The following is a 20,182-nucleotide window of genomic DNA, read 5'->3' as shown; positions in this document are numbered from 1 at the left end:
GTGAGGGAGGCTCCATTGTTATGCGTGAGATAGAAACTTCAAACAATAGACTCCAGGATGGAAGAGTGTTTGATCAACCGCCAGACCAGTCTCCAAGTCCGGTGGCTTGTCCGGTATTAAGGGGGGTTTTGCTACCAGACTAGCTTACCTGAGGGCCTTCCCTTACTGGATCTAAATTGTCACGCGTACCTAAGATGGGAACCACTCGAGTTAAGATTTTTTCTGGAAGTAGGGTTCCTTGCAAAAAATCAGACACCTTTCTTCCAGATATTTTTGTTCCCCGGATCTTTTTGTTCTGCAATCCAGTCACACTCAAACTCTGGTACCCTGTTTGGATGCTGAAGTGGTACATGAAAAGGATGAAGGACATCAGGGGATCCACCTCCCAACAACTCATTACCACTACACTGCCTCACGACCCAACCTCCAGGGACATGATGGCCAGGCGGGATGTCTCCGCAATTAACTTTACCAATGAAGATTGGCCTACCACCCCGGATGAGCAATGCACACTTCATGAATCCCATAATGTCTGGGCTGTGTCCTCCTGGACCTATTATAAAGGGATTCCTATAACTGACATTCGTAAAGTGGCATACTGGAAATCTCCCTAAACATTTATCTCTTGTTTTCTCAGTGATGTGTTGCAGGGGGACCATTCTCATGGACTAGCTGTTCTCAGGACAGCATAGCAGTAACTCCGCCATGCTGGCCATTCCAAACCCCTGCAAGAGACTATCATTAAATTCAAGCAACCTGTTACAGTGAGTCAGGGTTTTACCCCCTTTTAAGTTGATAGTCCCTTATACTCAAAATATCTTTGGATTATCTCCTACGTACTTCATGATTGTGCAAGCTCGCCTACCCACCTTCCTCAGGTGCGGTGTTACTCTGCAAATGCATTGGTAATCTGAGTAGGTTGACGGCAGTAGACTCTCCCCCACCTAGAGTGGGCCAAGTCTACTAGAGAATACCTATCCAGATTATCGCTCTCATTCCCTTCCTCCCCACTCGGCCTTGATGCTCATGCACTTCGTAGAGAGGAAGAACATGGCGACTGTTCTGCTAGGTATTGTGGGAGTTGAGGGTGCACTATTGGTTGATCATTGGCCTTGGGAAATATGCAATTAGTATTGGTAATTTGAGTAAGTGTTCTTAAGTAGATTCGACCCACTTGGGGGGGGAGAATTTGTATTGCTCGTGACTTGAATTCAGATTGGAGGTCTTGTGTTGATCTTGTGAATGTCTAAAGAGTGTTGTCTACAATACTGATGTTTGTGGTAATTGTTGACATGCTTATTTGTGTCGTATTTACACGTGCCTTCATATTCAGTTCTTATATTGCCATTTGCAAGAGTGTTTTATACTCTTTTTGGCTATGTGCACTTTTATATATTATTACCAAATCATCCTGGAAGTGTGAGTGTTTATGCAACTTGTCAAAGCACAAGCAATTGCTAGAAAGTGACATCGAAGTGAGCAGGAGCACACTTAAATAGCATGGAAAGAGTGGGAAAATCATTCAAAATGTTAAATTTATAACTTGCAATTATTGTATCATTCATAGGCACAAATGTTTGCAAGGAATAGTTTTTCTTCAAAGTCATGTCATGGCCCTTTTATCACTTATGGCTTTTTTCACCTTCATGTGTTACAGCCCGTCAGCCAGTTAGCACTGACAGAAAATGTACTTTCATACCAGCAAAGTAACCATCGTCTGGTGACCAGGGGGCCTCTGTCTCAGGTCAATGCACTGACCATTAAAAACAGGTAGGAAGTGGGAGGAATACACATAGCTAGGTTAAACCAGCCACCCACAGCGCACTTTGTCAACTACTGAGAGACGCCATTAACCACGATGCGTAATTCATTATGCATACGTACTACACATTCATCCTCTTGCACAGACACAGCAGCTGTAACATTTTGCAAGTTGCAAACTTTATGTTCAAATTTGTGTTTGTTAATAATAACCAACTGCGCATTCCAAACGCATTTGCATTGCATATCGCTGAGTGACAACTGATGATTGAAGATAGAAGATTAGTTGGAACAAAGGGGTTGATCGAAAGATTGAGATTTTTCACAGCTAGATTTGATTTTATTAGCATATTGACTGCTGACTACATGTATGAATACATGCATACTCGTGGTCGCAGGTGTACCAGATTCTGCCATGACAGGTACATGTACATTTGTGGGAAATGAAATGCTGTTGTGATGTAAACTGAATACACTGGCATCACTGAAGAACACAAATACGTTGCTGGCAGTGTTGAGGACATACATCTGTAAAATGCACACACTCAGACATCTGAAGGGTACCTGTTAAATATGTGTGCAATGCATACAACGCTTGGCAAATGGGAACGTCCCTTTGAAATTATGCGCGGCAGTCAACGTGTTAAAGGAACAATGTGATTAAGTTTTCTTCGAATCAATAAGGGTGTGTAAAGAACTCTCTGCATTCTTCTTGCATACATGCAAGATGCATGTAAGGATGGATCCAGAACCAAAGTTTTGGGAGTGGGTAGGGTGGGGAGGAGGGGACAAATTTTTTGGGGGGGGGAATATTGGAATACCGGTATTTTTCATATAACGTTTCAAGGCCTCCCTAAGGGGTGAGGCTACATTAACCAGGGCTTTTGAGGTGTTTTTTGAAGGAAGGGAAACGAAAAAGGCCCAAATATTTACCATTCATTTTTCAAAAGAAAAACTGTTGACTTGAGGGGTGGTTGATCCGTCCTCTGGTGTTTGGCCTGTAGTTCTTGGAAAAATAAGGTTACTCAAGTTATAAAAGAAGTCATTGCAGCAATACTTTTTAAGGAACAGGATACTATGTTCCAGCATTGGAATGTGACATAGTTGTGTTCAAGGTGGACTGTTTAAGCAATCATGAACAAGTTCAGTATCTTTATAGGTTAAATTTGTAACATGTGTGTTCATAAACTGGTACAGTTTCTGGAATAAATTATGTTTGTGTTATGTAGACGTTGCTGTAAAAAAATTTCAACTATATGTAACCCCATCTCCCCTACTGTTAGATAATAATTGTGTGCAAAATATTAACTAAAGTTGGAAAGTGGTCTCTTGTAGACAAACAGTGATTATTGTAGTTTTTGTACCCATGATTGAGCAATTATTGAAAGTGAAGAAGACAGTAAAATGCAATCAACTAATTATCTCAAGATAGTCTGATTCTTTTTGCAAGAAATAGTTCAATTCTGAAGTATTGTATTCCTGTATCTATCTTCAGTTCTTGATCAATAGTGCCAGCTTTAATATGTGGACTTTTGCTTGGCTTGCTTTCTTGAATTTTCCTCCCAATTAATTGAATTTTTTCTCTACTGGCATATTTGTCAGTCTTATTTAAAACCAAAAGTCACAGGATGTATTATATGGAGATCTATTCTTTGTCATAAATCACTGTAAAGGCAATTGAAGGCATAGAGGTCTAATGAAATTATGGCTAGTTTTTTGTGCTAAATCAGCATAATTGCATTGCGACTTCTATTCGTGTATTTTGTACTTCATGTGTGTATGCAAGCAAATAACCGTGAAAAATTGAAGGCTGCTGTATAAATGATAACAGTATTCTGTCTTGAGCTTTGATTTAAAAATTTGGCAGAGATGTTCTTGTCTGTATGATTTGTAATAGCAAGGAAAATCGATGAGCCAAAATCAAGCTTAAAATGGGGAAAGAGTTCCATGAGAAAAGTGCAGAGAACGTGACAATGTAAAGAACAGATGACTGCTTACAGTATTCTGAACTGCTGTATAGTGTGATCCTGTCAATGCACGTACATGTAGGATTGATGAAAGTATTAGATCATTGCCAACACTTCTGCGTGCAGTCATAGCAGAAATGTTTTATGTACATGACAGTTGTAGTATACATGTAAATAGAAAAGACAATAACAGTCAGTAATTGTTTTTCAGGTTCAGTGTGCTTACCCACGTTATGTCGGAGTACAATGCAGATATTGGATTTCTATCTCCCGTGTCTCATGCATTTTTCTGCAAGATTTGCTCAAAGTAAGAAAGTTCACTTGAGTTTTGAGTAAGTTTAATGTGGCAAGAAATCAATATTGGTTACCGGGAGCATCTTAGACACCAGTTGCTTCCCTCTTTTTGTTCGTAGCTAATACTTATTGATTGGATGGACAAAATTGAATTGTGAATTTTCAAAATTTGCAGAAAATTATTAGTTCAGAAGATAAACATTAACCACTCCCTGCCGGGGATTCCGGATCCGGACACCTATGCTTTATATAGGTGGCCAGGGTCTCCGACGGAACTCGGACAAAGGGAATAGACTCTTGTAACAAAAGACTGAACTGGGAACAAAAGACCAGGCTGCTGGGAAATGCCAACATTTTTTCACTCTCAAATGTGGAGATAATCCAGCCTTGTTTTGAAACAGTATACCATGGTTTGGGGCATTTAGAGTGAGCGGATTACCACCGGAAACAACAGCACTTCACGACCGCATCAATGAGCCACACAGCACCGCTGCAGTCTACTCTGGCCCCTATTGAAAAGAGGTCAGCAGCACACTGAGCCAGGTTCGTGAACAAAAGAAAGTTATATAACACCGCACAATCTGGGCTCTTTTTACAAGGCTGCCGGCCTGGCTGAAATACTCAGGCGTCAATAGATTTTGTCTGTCAGGCTAGAGAGGCCACCAGACAGTCCTTCACATGTTTGTAAGTGTCCAGTAATTGAAGATAGGAATTGTTAAAGAATTTTGAAAACAGAACAAAATGATAAATATCCCAGCCCAGCATCATCAACACTGATAACTGCCCTGGCAGGAAGTGGTTAATTGGTATTGTCAAATAAAATACTCGCCATAATACTGATAACTGGTGTGGAACACTGCCAGATCAGATTTTTTCATAGAAAACTGTAGAGAGCTGGATAGTGTCTTGTGCTCCCAGGAGTGTCTGGATGTCTAGTTGGTTCAGCTGGCTAATAACTTGCCTTTTGTTATATTTGAAGGTGTAGAATCACTCAATGAGTGATATAGTACATGTACATCTCTCTATGCATCGCAGTACTCCAGTCGAAATCCCTTAATACTTAAGCACCATCACAAGACCAATGCAAGACCTCCAGTCCGAATTACTGTCAAAAGCTATTCAAATAAATGTCCATAAAACATTCAATTGTTGTTGCCCACCCTGTTACTTGCAACTCTTGACTATAATATTTATACATCTGTCGTAAACTCATTGTTTGATGATTCTTTCTTCAGTTTGGTTCTTTGTGGCTTCTCTGGAGCACATCTTGCATGGAAACAGAGCTCATCTTCAGACAGAGTCTCCAAACATAACCTGAACCTCGATATTCATAAAACTCCCAGAATTCCTCTTGACTCTACATTCATGTTGGAGATGTTAACTGGTATTTACTTTGTCATGTGAGTAAAGTTGAACTTTTGCAAATCATCACCTTTTGTTTTGGCCTGTTGTTACTGGTCTTGATTAGTTATCTGTCATTGGTTTATTGACACCAGAATCCACCTAATGTTGGAGTGAACCAGTGTTGGGACGACTAATTGAGATCCAGTTTTGTGTTAAACATGCAGGCCCATGGAGACATGTTGCCTGTCCCAACTTCTTTTAAGTCAACACCATACGTTAACCAGCTTGGCTGGGGGAACATTGAAAGACACCTTGCAGGCACTTCTCAGGGATGAAATCATTTTTATTGTCATGTTAGTTCTGCCATGCTGGAATCAGTTGGTCCAGGATATTGGGTTGCTGCCATCAAATCATGTGGCATATCTGTAATTGTATGATGTAGTGGTGATACTGGTTAGTGCAAACCAGTAAATGAATTCTTGTCATAAGAACTGCACTGAAGTGGGTGCATCATAGGATCACTATAGTAAATTGTAGATTGGGGTTGGTTGATACAGCTGGCATACTAAGATTGTAGAATCCAAGCACCTGCACTTTGCAAAGGCCTTTCTGTTAGTAATACCAAATAAAGTTAGACTCATTGCACCATGAACTTAATGATGTTTTCGCAGATGACTCCCCAAAAATCAGAATGCTCTTTTGAGAGCATTGAAGCCCATCCCCGTGCCTTTCATCAGGTCCCAACAGCCCCCTATACTGTTATTCCATAGCATGGCTTACAGAAGATTTCTTACCAGAATAATTCTCTCCTGCGTAGGTTCAATGGGCAAGCTTCCGCAGGAATACATGCATTAGAAGATATCCACTTCAGGGCCAACTATGAACTCTATGCAGATGTATTATTGGTAAGAAGCTTGTCATGAGAAGTGTTAGTGAGGTTGATTTTAGCGTGTTCCACATTTCAGAAGAACTGACCACATCTTGGCCCAAAAGGTACTGGTTTTGGCTAAATTTGTCCTTTATTCTCACACCTTCATGCATTTTGTTGGGATTATTTTTACAGGTGAGCAATGCCATCAAGCATTCATTGGATACTAATCCCTCAGGCAGGCCTAGTGATGGGCCTGTGGGAATCAATGTTGCTGTCACCCCTCCCTCACCCGTTGTCAAGAGATCAGCCATCACCAATGCCTCATTTAAAACCAGGAGGCAAAAAGGTACACTTTGTCTTGATCCATTGACTTGTTACATAGTTTTAATGTTACTTTCCATGAGTGAAATGACAGTAATTACTGCATTGTAATTATGAACCAGTTGGGCATTTCAAAAGGGCAAGGTCATTAGAAAACAACATGCATGGTGTTACACCATGTTCAACATGTTCAGTGCTTGTCAGCTGGCATATGGCTGCCCTGAAAGGACCCAATCTGCATGCGCATGTTGACATCCTTGAATGATCTAAATCTTGCTTCACTGTGTACACAAACTATTGAAATACCAAGCTATTGGTGCCAAGTCTTTCATGGGAAACCTTGATTAGGTTTCTGAGATGTTGACACCTTTAAAATATCTAAATACAGGGAGCTATTTAGGGAGTGGTTACTGCCCGCTGCTTAGAAGCCCTTGATGATGAGCATTGCTGTTAGGGCCTTGGCAACAGCTATGGTGGCCATAGAAACCATCTAATCATCAAACCAGCTGGTCATGACACTTCATTCATACGATTTGGTCTTCTTTGGAGGGGAATGTCAACATGGTGAATTAACTTGTGTCAGCCTGAGCATTAATCATACGTGTGTCATTGGGAAAAGTAAATATTTTTGACCCTCCTGATTATTTGGATATTTCATGAGAGCAGTGTGTCTGGATTTCATAAGAGTTGTGCCAAAATCACAAAGCCAAAATAAAATTAGGTGGAAATTCCTGGAACTGTTTGGATTACACAGGCCCTTTAAAGAGACTTTTGAGCAGCAAATTAAGAACTCTTCACTTTTTACCCATAAAGTTTTGTAAAAAAAGCAGAATTGTGTCTTTCTGGATGAAAAAAGAATTGAAATCCATATAATTTCATCTGGTCACACTTGTTGGCAATGTTTATACAAACAGCACTGTGTGTTATTCCGCAACCATTTTTTGAATTACATTTGAAAAATGTATTTGTTTCTTTGAAATATTCTCTTTTGTGAGATATTTCTCTTTTTTTAGCATACAACATAGCTTGAGGGCCGAAAGTCAACATAGTCTCCTGAGTTATCAGAAAGTGACAGCTTTTGGAATACAGTGGAACACTGCTATGCCAGACATTTGGGTATACCAAACTCCCCCCTGAACTTCCTGTGCACTTTTTCCAAAATCATTACAAATTTGCTTTACATAAAGAACCATTATTTAGAATTGATGATAGTGTAACTCAAAGTTGAAGAACATTGCACTCACGTTGGAACAACAGCCAACATAGAGCACAGTCTGTACACTTCGTTGGATAGCCTACATAAACGTAGTATGTATTGCTTGTGGTCCACTATTCTGCGCTATGCAGAACAATTCTGCGCTAACCCTTTAAGCACATAATCCGTAGTTGCGGGATGTACGCATGCCCATAGGCCAAAATTCCTCGCTAATCCGTGAAATACGTTCGCCATAAGCACAGAATTTTCTGCTACAGTAAGTGTCAATTTTTCGCTTTTGGTAAGCAGTGCTGTGAAATTGGGCCCAGCTGCTGATTATGTGTTTTGACACTGGTAACTCATAGCAGAAAACGTAGCGTGGTTATCTCTACAAAGCCGGGAGATTTAACCTCAAAATCAAGAGAAGAAAAAAAATGCTGATAGACCCTTGCAGTTGTTACTGTACTTCCATTAATCTTTGATAAATATCTTGATCGTTTTCAGAAATGCTTGCCCGACATTTTGTTGCCACCTTCAGATATGACATTTGTATGTTCTTCCAAGTGCTACTTTATTAGAATGGTTCCCGGCATTGCCAATTTATTAAAGTGCTGTTTTACCTACAAGAACCAGTTTAATCACCTTGCATGCAATTTTCAAGCGATGACTCAAGGAAAACTACCAAAAAGGTGAAACATGAAAGGTGAACATAGATTTAACAAAAGACAGGAATTACTGTGTATTAAATTTTTGACTTTATTTTGCGTGGAAGTGTTGGCCTAAAAACCTCACACTGGCATGTTTTTTCGGGCAGGCCACCATACGTTTGAATGGGCTGGAGTTTGGACCATATGTTTGAATGGGCTGGAGTTCGGACCATACGTTTGAATGGGCTGGAGTTTGGACCATATGTTTGAATAGGCTGGAGTTCGGACCATGCATTTGAATGGGCCGGAGTTCGGACCATACGTTTGAATGGGCTGGAGTTTGGACCATGCGTTTGAATGGGCTGGAGTTCGGAATGTGTGTGTGTGTGTCCGAACTGAAAATTACTGTACCGAACATTTTGTGTGGACCCTGTCATGTTCATTGTAGCGGTTTTCCATTGTAGTTTGTCAAGTTCTGATGCTGAGGACAGTATAATGGAGAGCTAATACCAGTGATCCATTTCAATAAGGCATCCTTAATCACAGTAAAATGTTGATTACATGCTGCCATATTTTCAGATGTACCTACAGCAATGATTGACAGATACATGGTTGGTACATACATTGTACTGTTGCCCTAGTGCAGTGTACCACATGTGCATATATGATCCACGTGTCAATCCTGGCTTGTGTGTCCAGTTAACAGCAAAATAAGCAACTGACATGTGATGTTGAACGGACCACTGAGAATTTGGCTCAGAATCATGAATATGTATGAGGTGTGGTAATCTTTAATTGCTCCCGCATGTCCTCTCATTTCCCTTACCTGTTTATGATCTGTGTCTTGGGTCTAATTTTCATGATGTTGTTTTTAATATTAACCATGTAGAAACAACCATAACAGTCACTATCGAAGGAGTTGAAAAGACAGAAGCCCTAGCAAAAAGAAATGGACTTTCCCAAGAACCAAGCACCAATGAATCAGCTTCAGTTCTTTCTTCCACTGAACTGGCATATCCTCAAAGGAAAACACATGCCCAGAAGTGTGCACCCGGTGTAGATGTGACCATTGTTGATCAGTCAGGCTCTATGAAAGTGGAAACAGTGGAAATGGAAGAGGTAAGACTCGTATTAGATGTCAAACAAACAAAGAAAGACAGAAATGAATGTAACTTGTCTGAAGCCAGTCCAGATTATCCAGAGATTGTCCCTGTATCACATGTAAGAGAGTTGCATTCAGCTACTCACCGTTCTTCCAATTCATCAGGTGAGAGTTTGGAAACTAATTTATAAGCGTGTTCTTTGGCAAATTTTGTAAATTTAGTTATTCAGAAAGGATGTGTTAATTTGGTTACTGGGTATATAAAGTGGTAGACAAAGCACAGATGGAGAAAATACCTTTAAAATTTGCCATGCTGAATGGAGGAAGTCACAATAGTGCTTCTTGCAGCTACTAGCAGATAATGTTTTACGTATTTATGTTTGTATATACAAACATGTATTTGTATTTAGAAGAGTACATCCTCTTAATACAAGTCTGAGATATATCCAGAAATACTTTTCCAGAGTGACACGAGGATTTCTTACAGTTGAAAATGCTACTTGTGACACCAAAACCCACATATTCCATCTCACAGTTGGGCAACAGCATGTTGAAATATGGGTGGAATTCACTACTTTTACTCCAAAAAAGATGGTATCACATGAGCCTTGTTCTGAAAAGAACCAAAAGCAAACTACAGGACTTCGTGTATATCATTTAGAATATCGCAATTAGAATGGAATGTCTGTGAGTATACATCCTCATCGGACCTCTTCATTGACTACAAAATGAAGTTAAGCTACCGGCACACTTGCATTTGCATTTGAGTTTGTTTTAGTTTATATTAAGGTTATCTTTACACTGCAGAATATGAGGATGAAGTGTGCAACATATCATTACTTAGCCTGAGGTATTGTCTCCATTAGTGATTCATCGAGCAGTGCATTTTGTCTTAGCTTTGCCTTGAGAATGCTCAATGGATGAGCTTGGAGGCTTGTTCTGCTTCATCACCTATGTGCATGTAAAGGCTTATCTGAAAGATTACTTATAAGCTGACCACTGTGATAGTTGTTGGTACCACTTTGTTAGTTCTGAGAAAATATCTTAATTGTAGCAAAAAAGATGCATAATACCTTTAATGAACAGGTCGAATGAATGTAGTCATTCTGTAAAATTTTCAGTCAGTCCCAAAAATTGTATTTATGTCATAACTTAAAGTATTCTGTGTAGTATGAAAACTGCATGACCCAGGGTGACACTGTTCTACTGAATGGTGAGCAGCCTCAGCAAAAAGTTATTAATGCCCTGGTGTTATGCTATCTCTTGTGAATAAATGCAAATGACTGGTCGATGCAGTCACTAGTTGCCAGAACTACTTCTGAGTAACAGGCCTTTACAAGAATCTTGCACCATAGGTGTCAGTGGGAACCCCAAACATTTTTCATCCACACACTGTGTTTTTATCAAGATGCCAAGATGAGTAATACACGAAAATAAAGAGTTAAGCTTCACTGACACAAATGTGTCACAACACTGTTTGTGAAGTGGCAAATGCCTATCTTATATTAACCTGTGTTATTCTGCTATCCAAGGTAATTTGTTAAGTTATCGAAGGAATTACAAACATGGTTTCTTGTGTAAAAACAACACATTTATTTCATGTAACTTGATGCATTCCTAATTTTCTTAATCTCTTTTGACATTACCATGTCATTGATATTCTTCAGAACTTTTAATGTGGTTGCTGAAAAGATCTTGGATCTGTATTAAATTGCTAGTGGGGTAACTTGCAGTTCAAAGTGAGCCCTGCTGGGCACATCCGTGTTTGCGCCCAAGCCTATGGAAAACTTCAATTTTGTACAGCTTCTGCATTGCTAATTGCACATCTGTGTCTGTATTCAAAAATGATACATCAATGAAACTGGAGCACCAAAACCTAAGTGCCGGTAAATGAGCATTTTATACACAGATGTATGCACATTGCCTATGCTGCAGTTTCATTTGCCAAGGCTGTTTACCATTATTTCAGAATATACTGTACATGTAAGCAGTGTGGTGTATAAGCCACAGCAAATTAAGATTTAAAATGGTGTATAAGCCGCACCGCAGCACTGACGATCCAACCGTGAAGGTAACCATGCTGCGTGCTGAAGAGAAGTGCCAGTCAATAGTTCTGCTACACGTGCTATCCTAAATGTATAAGCAGAGTGCGAATGAGTGTGACCATTCAAATGTTTTTGTGGGCTAGATGATTGTCCAGTGTGGGCCGCGCAGCAGCCCTCGCCCTTTTTTTCCCAAAAGGCCAGCAAATGTTAAGCAGACGGGGATGTACATGTCTAATAAAATTTTGATAACTCAAAGTCAGTTAAATGGGAAGACCGTTTTATCTCCAAGGCCAACTTTTCTTGCCAAACGAATAGGCTTTTATGTACAAAAATACCTCCATGACTCGAAATGTCTACAACACTACACCCAGTTGTCTCAAAATTTTTGTGAAGCCAATAAAAAACACCCTTAAATTGCTTCAAAACTAATGGGTACAGGACCGCCGCAAGATCTTGCTTTGAGTCATCACACACAGAGTTTTTACATTGGAAACCGCTATGTGTTGTAGTATGCTACATATGGCACATGCACTGCACACACCACCCCGCACAACAAATCCTGCTTTCAGGCTAGCCTTTAACTGCTACGCAGACCTATTCATGGACAGTCCAATCACTGACTCGTTCCGATAACCATGTGACCGTAGAATGTGACGTTATCCGAAAACCCAAGGGAAAACAAACCCAGAATTCTTTAGCTTGTCACAATCGGCAAAAGGACGAAAGATTTACTACACAAAAGTAAAGCCTTTAAGCAGTTGATTTTTGTTTTATCGGTTGAAACAAACCTTTAGGTAACAACAACAACAAAAAATCTCGGTAGAACTGTTGTGTGCAAAAAATACACTACAAGAATGAATAAAAAACAGGAAAATGATCACTAAAATGTTGCCACAGCAGAGCACATAAAGTTTTGTGCACAATGTGTGTATCGTGACTCCATGACTTGGGAACTTGAAGTCCAGACAACAAAACCTACGAAAACATGCACATGGTATGCACGGCCCAGGCGTGGCTTTTGTGACTGATTTTAAAATTTTCAAAAGTTGCCATGGCCGTTTTCCAATACTCAACTTAGGCTCTGTCTTAGGCTTCAACTGGTTTTTTTTACTAGCTGACTTTGAAGCTGTAAGCGCACTAATTAGTCTAATAGTGCCACAAAACATCAAATAAGATGTAAGAGAGCAAAAAATTACAGTAATCCAATTTAATTTAAAAAGCTTCAGGCCCACAATCGGGGATTGGTTTTGGGAACGAAGTCCGAAATTGAGACGAAGTTGAGTATTGGAAAACGGCCACAGTCTGTCATGGAGAACCACGAGGCTGTACCCGCATGGAGGTAGGGTTACCCGTAAGTAAACGACTTACCGGGGGGGATCATCTGGGGACAAGTTTATATTGGTGGACTTTGGTGGATGTAAAACAAGTTGTGCCCGTAGCTTACAGTTACACCTGTATCGGGATCACGACCAGTATAGGGGCGAGGACCTGACTAGGAGATTGCCAGGGCCTGTGGAGGTCGCATCATTAGTAGTGTCTGGAGAGGTGTGAGCTATTATTAAACCAGAGTCAACTTGGGCAGACGTGTCCATTTGTGTCAGTGATGCTCCCTGTGTCGCACCCTGACCTCTACCCCAGTGCGCGCCTGAGCTGCTTTCCTGCCGCACCTGGCGGTAGACTGCCCCCTTGGCTGCCTCAGAGTAGACCGCTCGCTGACATCGGCCGAGGACAACCTGCATTGGGGGTTGTGTTGGTACGACCGCCACAATATATATACAGCTCTATTAATCGCTTAAGACTGGGAGCAGTCTTAACTTGACTCCATGTGCGTGCTTGTAGAACATTCGAAATCAGATATGATGAATATTGAGTAACGTAGCCTTTTCCAAGTGCAACGCACATGCACAACATACACAAACGTCAGCGCATCTTTAAAGTTCGAATTAGACGCACTCGCACAGAGTAATGGCGCATTTTTATTTACTTCTTTAGCTGACTGTTTAAAAAGGAATATTTGCCTAAAATTCGCGTAAGGACGTCCAATTTCGTATGCTTGTCTTTTAATGACTGTCTTTCTGTGCATAGGTTCAACTAAATTTTAAAAAGTCGTTTTCTTAATTAATTCAGTCAATGTTAAGTGACTTGACGGCTCTGAAGCGGCGGCTGTGGTGCACTTTGGGTACCAGTAAAATCCAATTAAAAACGTCACGGCGAAATTCATGGACCTTGTCGCAGGTAGCCTGTTTTTTACACATGTGCACGCAAAAGACAGTTGGTAAAATTGTGGTAACCAAATAACAGCTGATTTCTGTTCGTCACACGTGAAGTTGGCAGCTTGTCCGGTTTGAAATAAAAATATTACGCCGGCCTCGTTTTAGCTTTAAAGGTTCACAGAAATAGAAGCATTTAGTTCACGTGAAGTATTTCAAAATGACGATAAATATGTAACCATTTCAAAAACATAAATTCAATGTCTACCCCATTAATCGTGACCCCAAAATAAATTTTAAAAATCCTGCGTTTCCCGCCCACAAAAAATCCCCTTTTTGCCGTTTGCGCTCTGAGGCTGATTTGATGACGTAACCGGCAGAACGCCTACATAATTCGACCACCAAAAGTAGAAGCCATTACGCGTTAACGCACGCGTTACAAGCCTTTTCGACTAGCAGAGTGATTTGCCAATTGCATGTGCGCGACAAGCTAAAAAATGTACGTGTGAGTGCGATGCCACTGCAGTTATGGCGTCTAGTCGGATTAGTCTATACGGTGTACATGTATGTTGCATGATTGGACACAGTACATGCAGGTTCGCACGCTTGCAATAGACACTGTAGCGATTCAAGGTAGAAATTAAAAGACACAGTCCTAGCTAGGATCTTTTTGTTCTTTCTGAGGTCACCATTAATAGGGTAGACACTGAATTTATGATGTTTTGAAATGGATACACATTTATTGTTATTGTTGTTATTTTGAAATACTTCACGTGAACTAAATGTTTTTAATTTCTGTTAACCTTTAAATGAACCTCCCCTCTATTGAAATAAGCGACGAGTTGTGGAGTCACATAGGAGGTTTGTCTGTAAATACACTGAAGGAGATCTCGACAACGGCAGAAATTCCAACTTCAAAAACGAAAGAAAGTCTTCAGAGACGACTTAGTTACGCCGTTAAGTTAGGGTTGCCAGTATCCCCTGCGCGTAGCAAGTGAAGAGGAAGAAAGCAGACGGCAAGCAATACGTTTGCAAACTTAAGTTTGGAGAATACATCAGGCTGCCTCACCCACTTACACTGAAAGGCTGGGAAGACACTTTACGCAACATTTCCGGTTTCGGTCACCGCGCGCGTCGCCGTAGACGTGTGCGTCGGCAAAATAAAGAATTCTTTTATTTTGCATAAAGCGATTTCCAAAAGCCGCCAAACTTACTTGACCGGCAGGAATTCTGCTACCACGTAATTTTAATGTGTTTTTGATGGGTGGGGTTGAGTAGTATGTACAGTAATGGAATCCCCCTAGGCCTCCACACCGTCCAGTCCGGCGCTCTTATCAGATAACGTCATTTGTGTATCTTTACACGAAGGCCGTGTCCGAACCAGTTGGATTCGGCTTGATATCATGCCTGATTCCATGGGAATAATTCTTTTCGAGAGACCTTTGAATAAAATCTGGTACTCCGAGTTCTTGATTCGGGCAAGCTTTTGCTTAGTTATATAAGAGACACCTTGCAACAGTACACTGTTCACAATGGATAAGTAGTGCACAAAAGAACCAGTTCATTCCAGAGACAGTGGTCGCTATGCATCCACGTATTGTTGCAAGGCGCCACTTACTTAACTAAGCAAAAGATTGCCCCAAATCACGAGGTATAGCAACAGTGTTTTTAGTATGGAGAATTCAGACTGTTATGTTCACGTGAATTTAAAGAAATCAGTGTACCAGATTTTATTTAAATTTAACTCGCAAAAGGCTTATTGATTCGGACCCAGGCCCACGTACGTCTGTGAACCAGACAAACGAAGTGGTCTTGTGTCCTGCGTAAATATACAAATTGAAAACGCTTTTGAACAACAAATTTTGAGGGCCAGTCTATTTCAGTGTCGACGAGGCAGTGGCAGTACATACACGCCGTACATGCAGAGGCGATGGAGATCTGCATTATGACTCTGGAGATGAACTGTTTTCATTAATTTTTTTCAAAGGCTATTTGACGTGCAAGTTGTTTCCTCTAAGCTTAAGCAGAAAACAATGTGCAAAGAATGTCATATATTCTGCTACCTCTTGAGAATTTCATTTAAAACCGAAAACTGGAGCTGAACATTTATATTTCACATATTATTTTTCCATGGTTGTGCTACTGTATTTTTAACAAGCTCAATCTTGCCAAGAATAGAAGCTTCGTTTGAGTGAGATGACTGAAACCATCGCCTCTCGTCATATTTTATGGTCATTTTATTAATTCAAAGTTGTTAATTCACACTCTTCTCGTTGTAACAAGGCCATGAGCTCTAAAGTATATATGCATGTACATTACTTCTAAGAAAAAAAAAGAGGAAAAGTAAAAAGCTGCGTCACCGCACCACTTTTGGACCAAGCCCATGACCAGAAACCGGAGTCTTTTTTTTTTTTTGGCCTACATCAATATTTCTGGAGACGTAAGTGTTCATTCATATTATCAATGGTGGGAAAGATTTTACAGTTGACTGTCCGGTTGCAAACGAAAATCGTTTGAGGCTCCTGGCGGCACAAAAACTTACGTTCGTCCATAAATATTCGGATGGTATCATGTTACCTAAGACACTAAACAGCTTTTGGCAGTCGTTTGAAAGACCATAACCAAATTTTTTTCAAAGGTAGGTAATTTTTCCAGTTCCCCAAATATTTGCCGGTTTCGCAATAACGCCCCCTGAATGATAAGCCTTGTTTTCCGACACGGACGGCCGTGTGTGCTACCATGCTACCACGGTCACTGACTGTCTGGAAACAGAATTTGTTTCCTTTGCATACGGCTTGGCTTTGAGGGCTTTTTAATCAGTTATGATCTCAGTGAAAGTCATTCGTAGATGAAATATTGAAATGACATGAACCTGGAACTGACAGACTAACCGACCAACTGTGGAGCTAAGATGCGGCTGTGTCTCCTCAACACTTCATTAATGATATATCTGTGAATTTGGCCGTTTTTTAGGCCTGGAAGAACTCTTTCATTCATGAGTCACTTTTAGCTTACTCCTCTTTAGTTTTTTTCTTCTAGACTATCCCTGAAGACGAATGAATCAGGTACGTAGGACAGGAATTGCTGTAACTGTACTTCTGTGTCTACTTATTGTCTACGCATTCAATTTCGTGTATTTTCAAATTCATCAGTAACTGAATGCATTTATAAGCTGAAAATGGCTTTTCGCCATTTTGCCAGTGGGACAGCAGTTTGGTGGGTGCGATGAACGAAAAGAACTTTGTCTTGTTAATTAATTTGCGTAAATCGACAATGGATGGTGTTATGGTTAGATCTCGTACAAGGTGGATGGAGCATGGCAAGGTTTCTCTGATCGAAGTATTTTTTGAATCTGGACAAGGGCAACTGTAATAATCTGGAGAAACGTAAGTGTAATGATAGGATTTTTAGCAGAATTACTAAGGGAGACGGTACTGATTTAAAGACTTTTGGAAAAATTATTCAGGAGGCCTGTTTTTTTGTAAAAGAAATTATACATGTACTCGTATCCAGAACAAACGCCAACCATTAACCTTCCGTCTGTTTTCGACAGTGTAAATCCCCCAGTTCTTTCAAATTCAGCTATAGGGGAAAATAAGCGTCCTGGTGACTCATGAGGAACTATTGACAGTTTTGAAAATACTAAAATGGTAAGTCTCCAGGTTCTGGTGGTTTTACATTTGAATTTTTTTCTGATGTATCATGGTTGGTTTTAGGGTCTCTCAGTTTTGGGTATGATAATGGTAGACTCTCAGTCACCCAACAGTTTGGTATCATTACCTTGTTTCCAAAGGGGATAAACTACGTCAGTTCTAATAAAGAATTGGTGACCAATTTCGTTATTGAATACTTCGTATAAATTAGCTTCCGGTTGTATTTCAGAGAGACTCAAAACTTGCCTCTCTACAGTTATCCATGAAAATAAAAAAGGTTTTTTGCAGAGACGCTATATCAAGGAGAATATTCACCTGATGTATGATTTGCTCAATTATACACAGAACAATAATGTTCCTGGTGTCTTTTTGTTGATTTTGAGAAAGCGTTTGATTCAGTTTCACACAAATTTATTAGCGAAGTCTTGGATCTCTTTAATTTTAGACCCTATATTCAGTAATGGTTTAAAGTTTTTTACAGTGGTGCGACCACGCCAGTGTTAGTAAATGCATTTTTATCAGAATCGTTTAAGATAGAGCGGGGTAGCCGTCAAGGAGACGGTTTGAGTTTGTTTCTTTTGTGTACTGAAATTATGGGTATATGTGACGACATTCGTAAGGGCATTTCAGTAGAGGATAAAGAGTATAGGCTTTCTCAGTACGCTGATGATACAGTATTCTTCTCATATAGTACAGAGCAGTCTTTGGAGAGCTTTTAAGATTTAGGGTGATTTTGGTAATGCTTCTGGTGTCAGAGGGAACATAGATGAAACTAATGCTGTGTGGATTGGTGTTTATAAGGGACGTCAGAAATGCCTGTGTGAGCATATTGGGTTGGCCCCGAGGATGGTGTTAGAGCCCTGGGGGTTGATTTTACTCTCAATCTTGATAACATAAAATTATAGCAGAGTACTTGAAGCTGCTGCTACTTTAATCGATCATTGGTCTAAGAGAAATGTAATGGTTCTTAGTAGAGTCACAGTTGTTAAATCACTTGTTAAATCTTATCCAAATTTACGTTTTTGATTTTGGTTCTTCCAGATATGCCCTCAGATATTATTAAGAATGTTAATGTTATGCTGTATAAATTTATATGGAGGGGGTGGACAGAGTTGCTAGGAATCAGATGATTCAAGATTATAAACATGGCGGTGCCAAGATGGTTATTTAAGTTTAGACATTAGAGATCTTAAGTGTACGTGGCGTGGATCCGTAGACTGTTGAATATAGCAACACTTCTAGCTGGGTGTCTTTGTTTTATAAGATTAGTGTTATTCAGAATGTGTTGTTTATTGAAGGTAATTTCTAGCATTTTCTTCAGCAGGTAAAGTATCCAAATCAGTTTCGGATTGACGTGTTTAAAGTCGGAGCCGTTTTGTTCAGTGTCATGCCCATTCTCAAGGGCAGGATGGGCTTGAAAATGTTTGTGGTACAACCATAGAATTACGATTGGCAATAAATGCATTTTTATAAGCACTGGGATAAAAAGGAGTTAATTTCGTAAGTGACCTGCTAGATAGTGAAGGTCAGTTCTTAAGCCGAGATAACTTTATGCTAAATTTTGACATCAGGACCAATTCTTTTTTTTATACGGCGGAGTAATTAATACCGTTAGAAAGTCTTTTCGTAGCACATTGTCACTGGTCAACTCTAATGTTTTCCTCTAATTGTGGATCCTCATTTTCCCAGGTGGAATGGGCAATGTTTTTAATAATCAAGTTTTGGCTGAATTTTTTTGGAACTTAAGTCCAAACGGCAAACGGGTAAATGACTCGACTTGAGACACTGCAAGCAACTCACTCAACTTGAGTCCCTCATCAACAGATCTGACTGAAGTGAGAGTTAATAAGACTCAAGTCCAAAAATAAAAGGAAACTTCTTTTGTAAAAACATTTTTGTAATGACTTACCTGCTGGTTTATAATGTTCGTGTCTTGTGTTCTCATCAAGACATATCTCAAGAAAAAAAAATTTAAATGACAAAAAATGACTTTCAGTCATGTTTTGTTCATCGGCTTGTGTTGAAATGTATGTGACTCAAATCGACTCGAACTAAACACTTGACTCAATGAGACTTTTTAGATGACTCAAAATACTTCACACCACTCTGTCGCTGTTATACCTGTCACAGGCCGCTACACGTGATATCTCTTGGGCTAGTTTGTGTCATATCGTGATCGAAGGCCTGAGACTGAGTTGAAGTTTTAGGCCTAGACCTATAATACATGTAATGTTAGGCCTAATATAATAATTACAAGGCCAATACAGGTGTAGGCCCAGCTGCAGATGTCTAGTACTAATGAAACAGCGGAAGCCTACCTATCTTGCATTTTGAGTTTTTTCCCCATAAAGCAGGCATCACTTGGTACACAAGTCAGCGCTCTAGGTTTTATACATAGCTCTACGGTATAAACTATTCAAGTCCTCTTTTCCATTGAGGGTCCCCCTTACTTATAGTCATACATTGTGACCCAGATGCTTGTAGGCGATGGCAAATTAGCTGGGGAGGCGGGACTCAGTTTCTTTACGGAGAAGTTTCTTATTCCCCCAACTTACACCACATATCGATAGGGGGCCTAAGCTCATCAAAATAGGCCTCAGCAACTTACAGTGCTTCAAATGGGATTAGCCTATACACGGGTAGGAGCGAAGCTATACTTTTCTGTACCGAGCTAGTGTTGTACATGTGCGACTTGTATATGTGCGTAAAATATTTTCCCCTGGATTTTAAAGGACAAGGTGCAAAAGACAGGGAGACACCAATAATGCTCGG

The 20,182-nt window shown here is 40.1% G+C and overlaps 1 protein-coding gene across 4 annotated transcripts in view; it reads left to right on the top strand.

Annotated features, from left to right (window-relative positions):
• The window catches only part of LOC110989774 (hyccin-like), a 34,481-nt gene extending 23,506 nt beyond the window's left edge, over positions 1 to 10,975 (top strand). For all 4 annotated transcript variants that reach the window (XM_022254392.2, XM_022254393.2, XM_022254394.2 and 1 more), the window contains 6 exons: positions 1,658 to 1,770; positions 3,940 to 4,035; positions 5,258 to 5,422; positions 6,184 to 6,271; positions 6,430 to 6,583; positions 9,290 to 10,975. In XM_022254392.2, coding sequence (XP_022110084.2) covers positions 1,658 to 1,770; positions 3,940 to 4,035; positions 5,258 to 5,422; positions 6,184 to 6,271; positions 6,430 to 6,583; positions 9,290 to 9,693 — 1,020 coding nt within the window. In that variant the 3' untranslated portion in view covers positions 9,694 to 10,975. The remainder of the gene's footprint in view (positions 1 to 1,657; positions 1,771 to 3,939; positions 4,036 to 5,257; positions 5,423 to 6,183; positions 6,272 to 6,429; positions 6,584 to 9,289) is intronic.
• The last annotated feature ends 9,207 nt before the right edge of the window (positions 10,976 to 20,182 follow it).

The sequence above is a fragment of the Acanthaster planci genome, unplaced genomic scaffold (assembly GCF_054643075.1).
Source record: "Acanthaster planci isolate LZ-2023a unplaced genomic scaffold, COTS_SCS Contig7, whole genome shotgun sequence".
NCBI classification, from domain to species: Eukaryota; Metazoa; Echinodermata; class Asteroidea; order Valvatida; family Acanthasteridae; genus Acanthaster; species Acanthaster planci.
The sequence above is the reverse complement of the archived record's forward strand: the minus strand, read 5'-3'. Positions and strand labels throughout refer to the sequence as shown.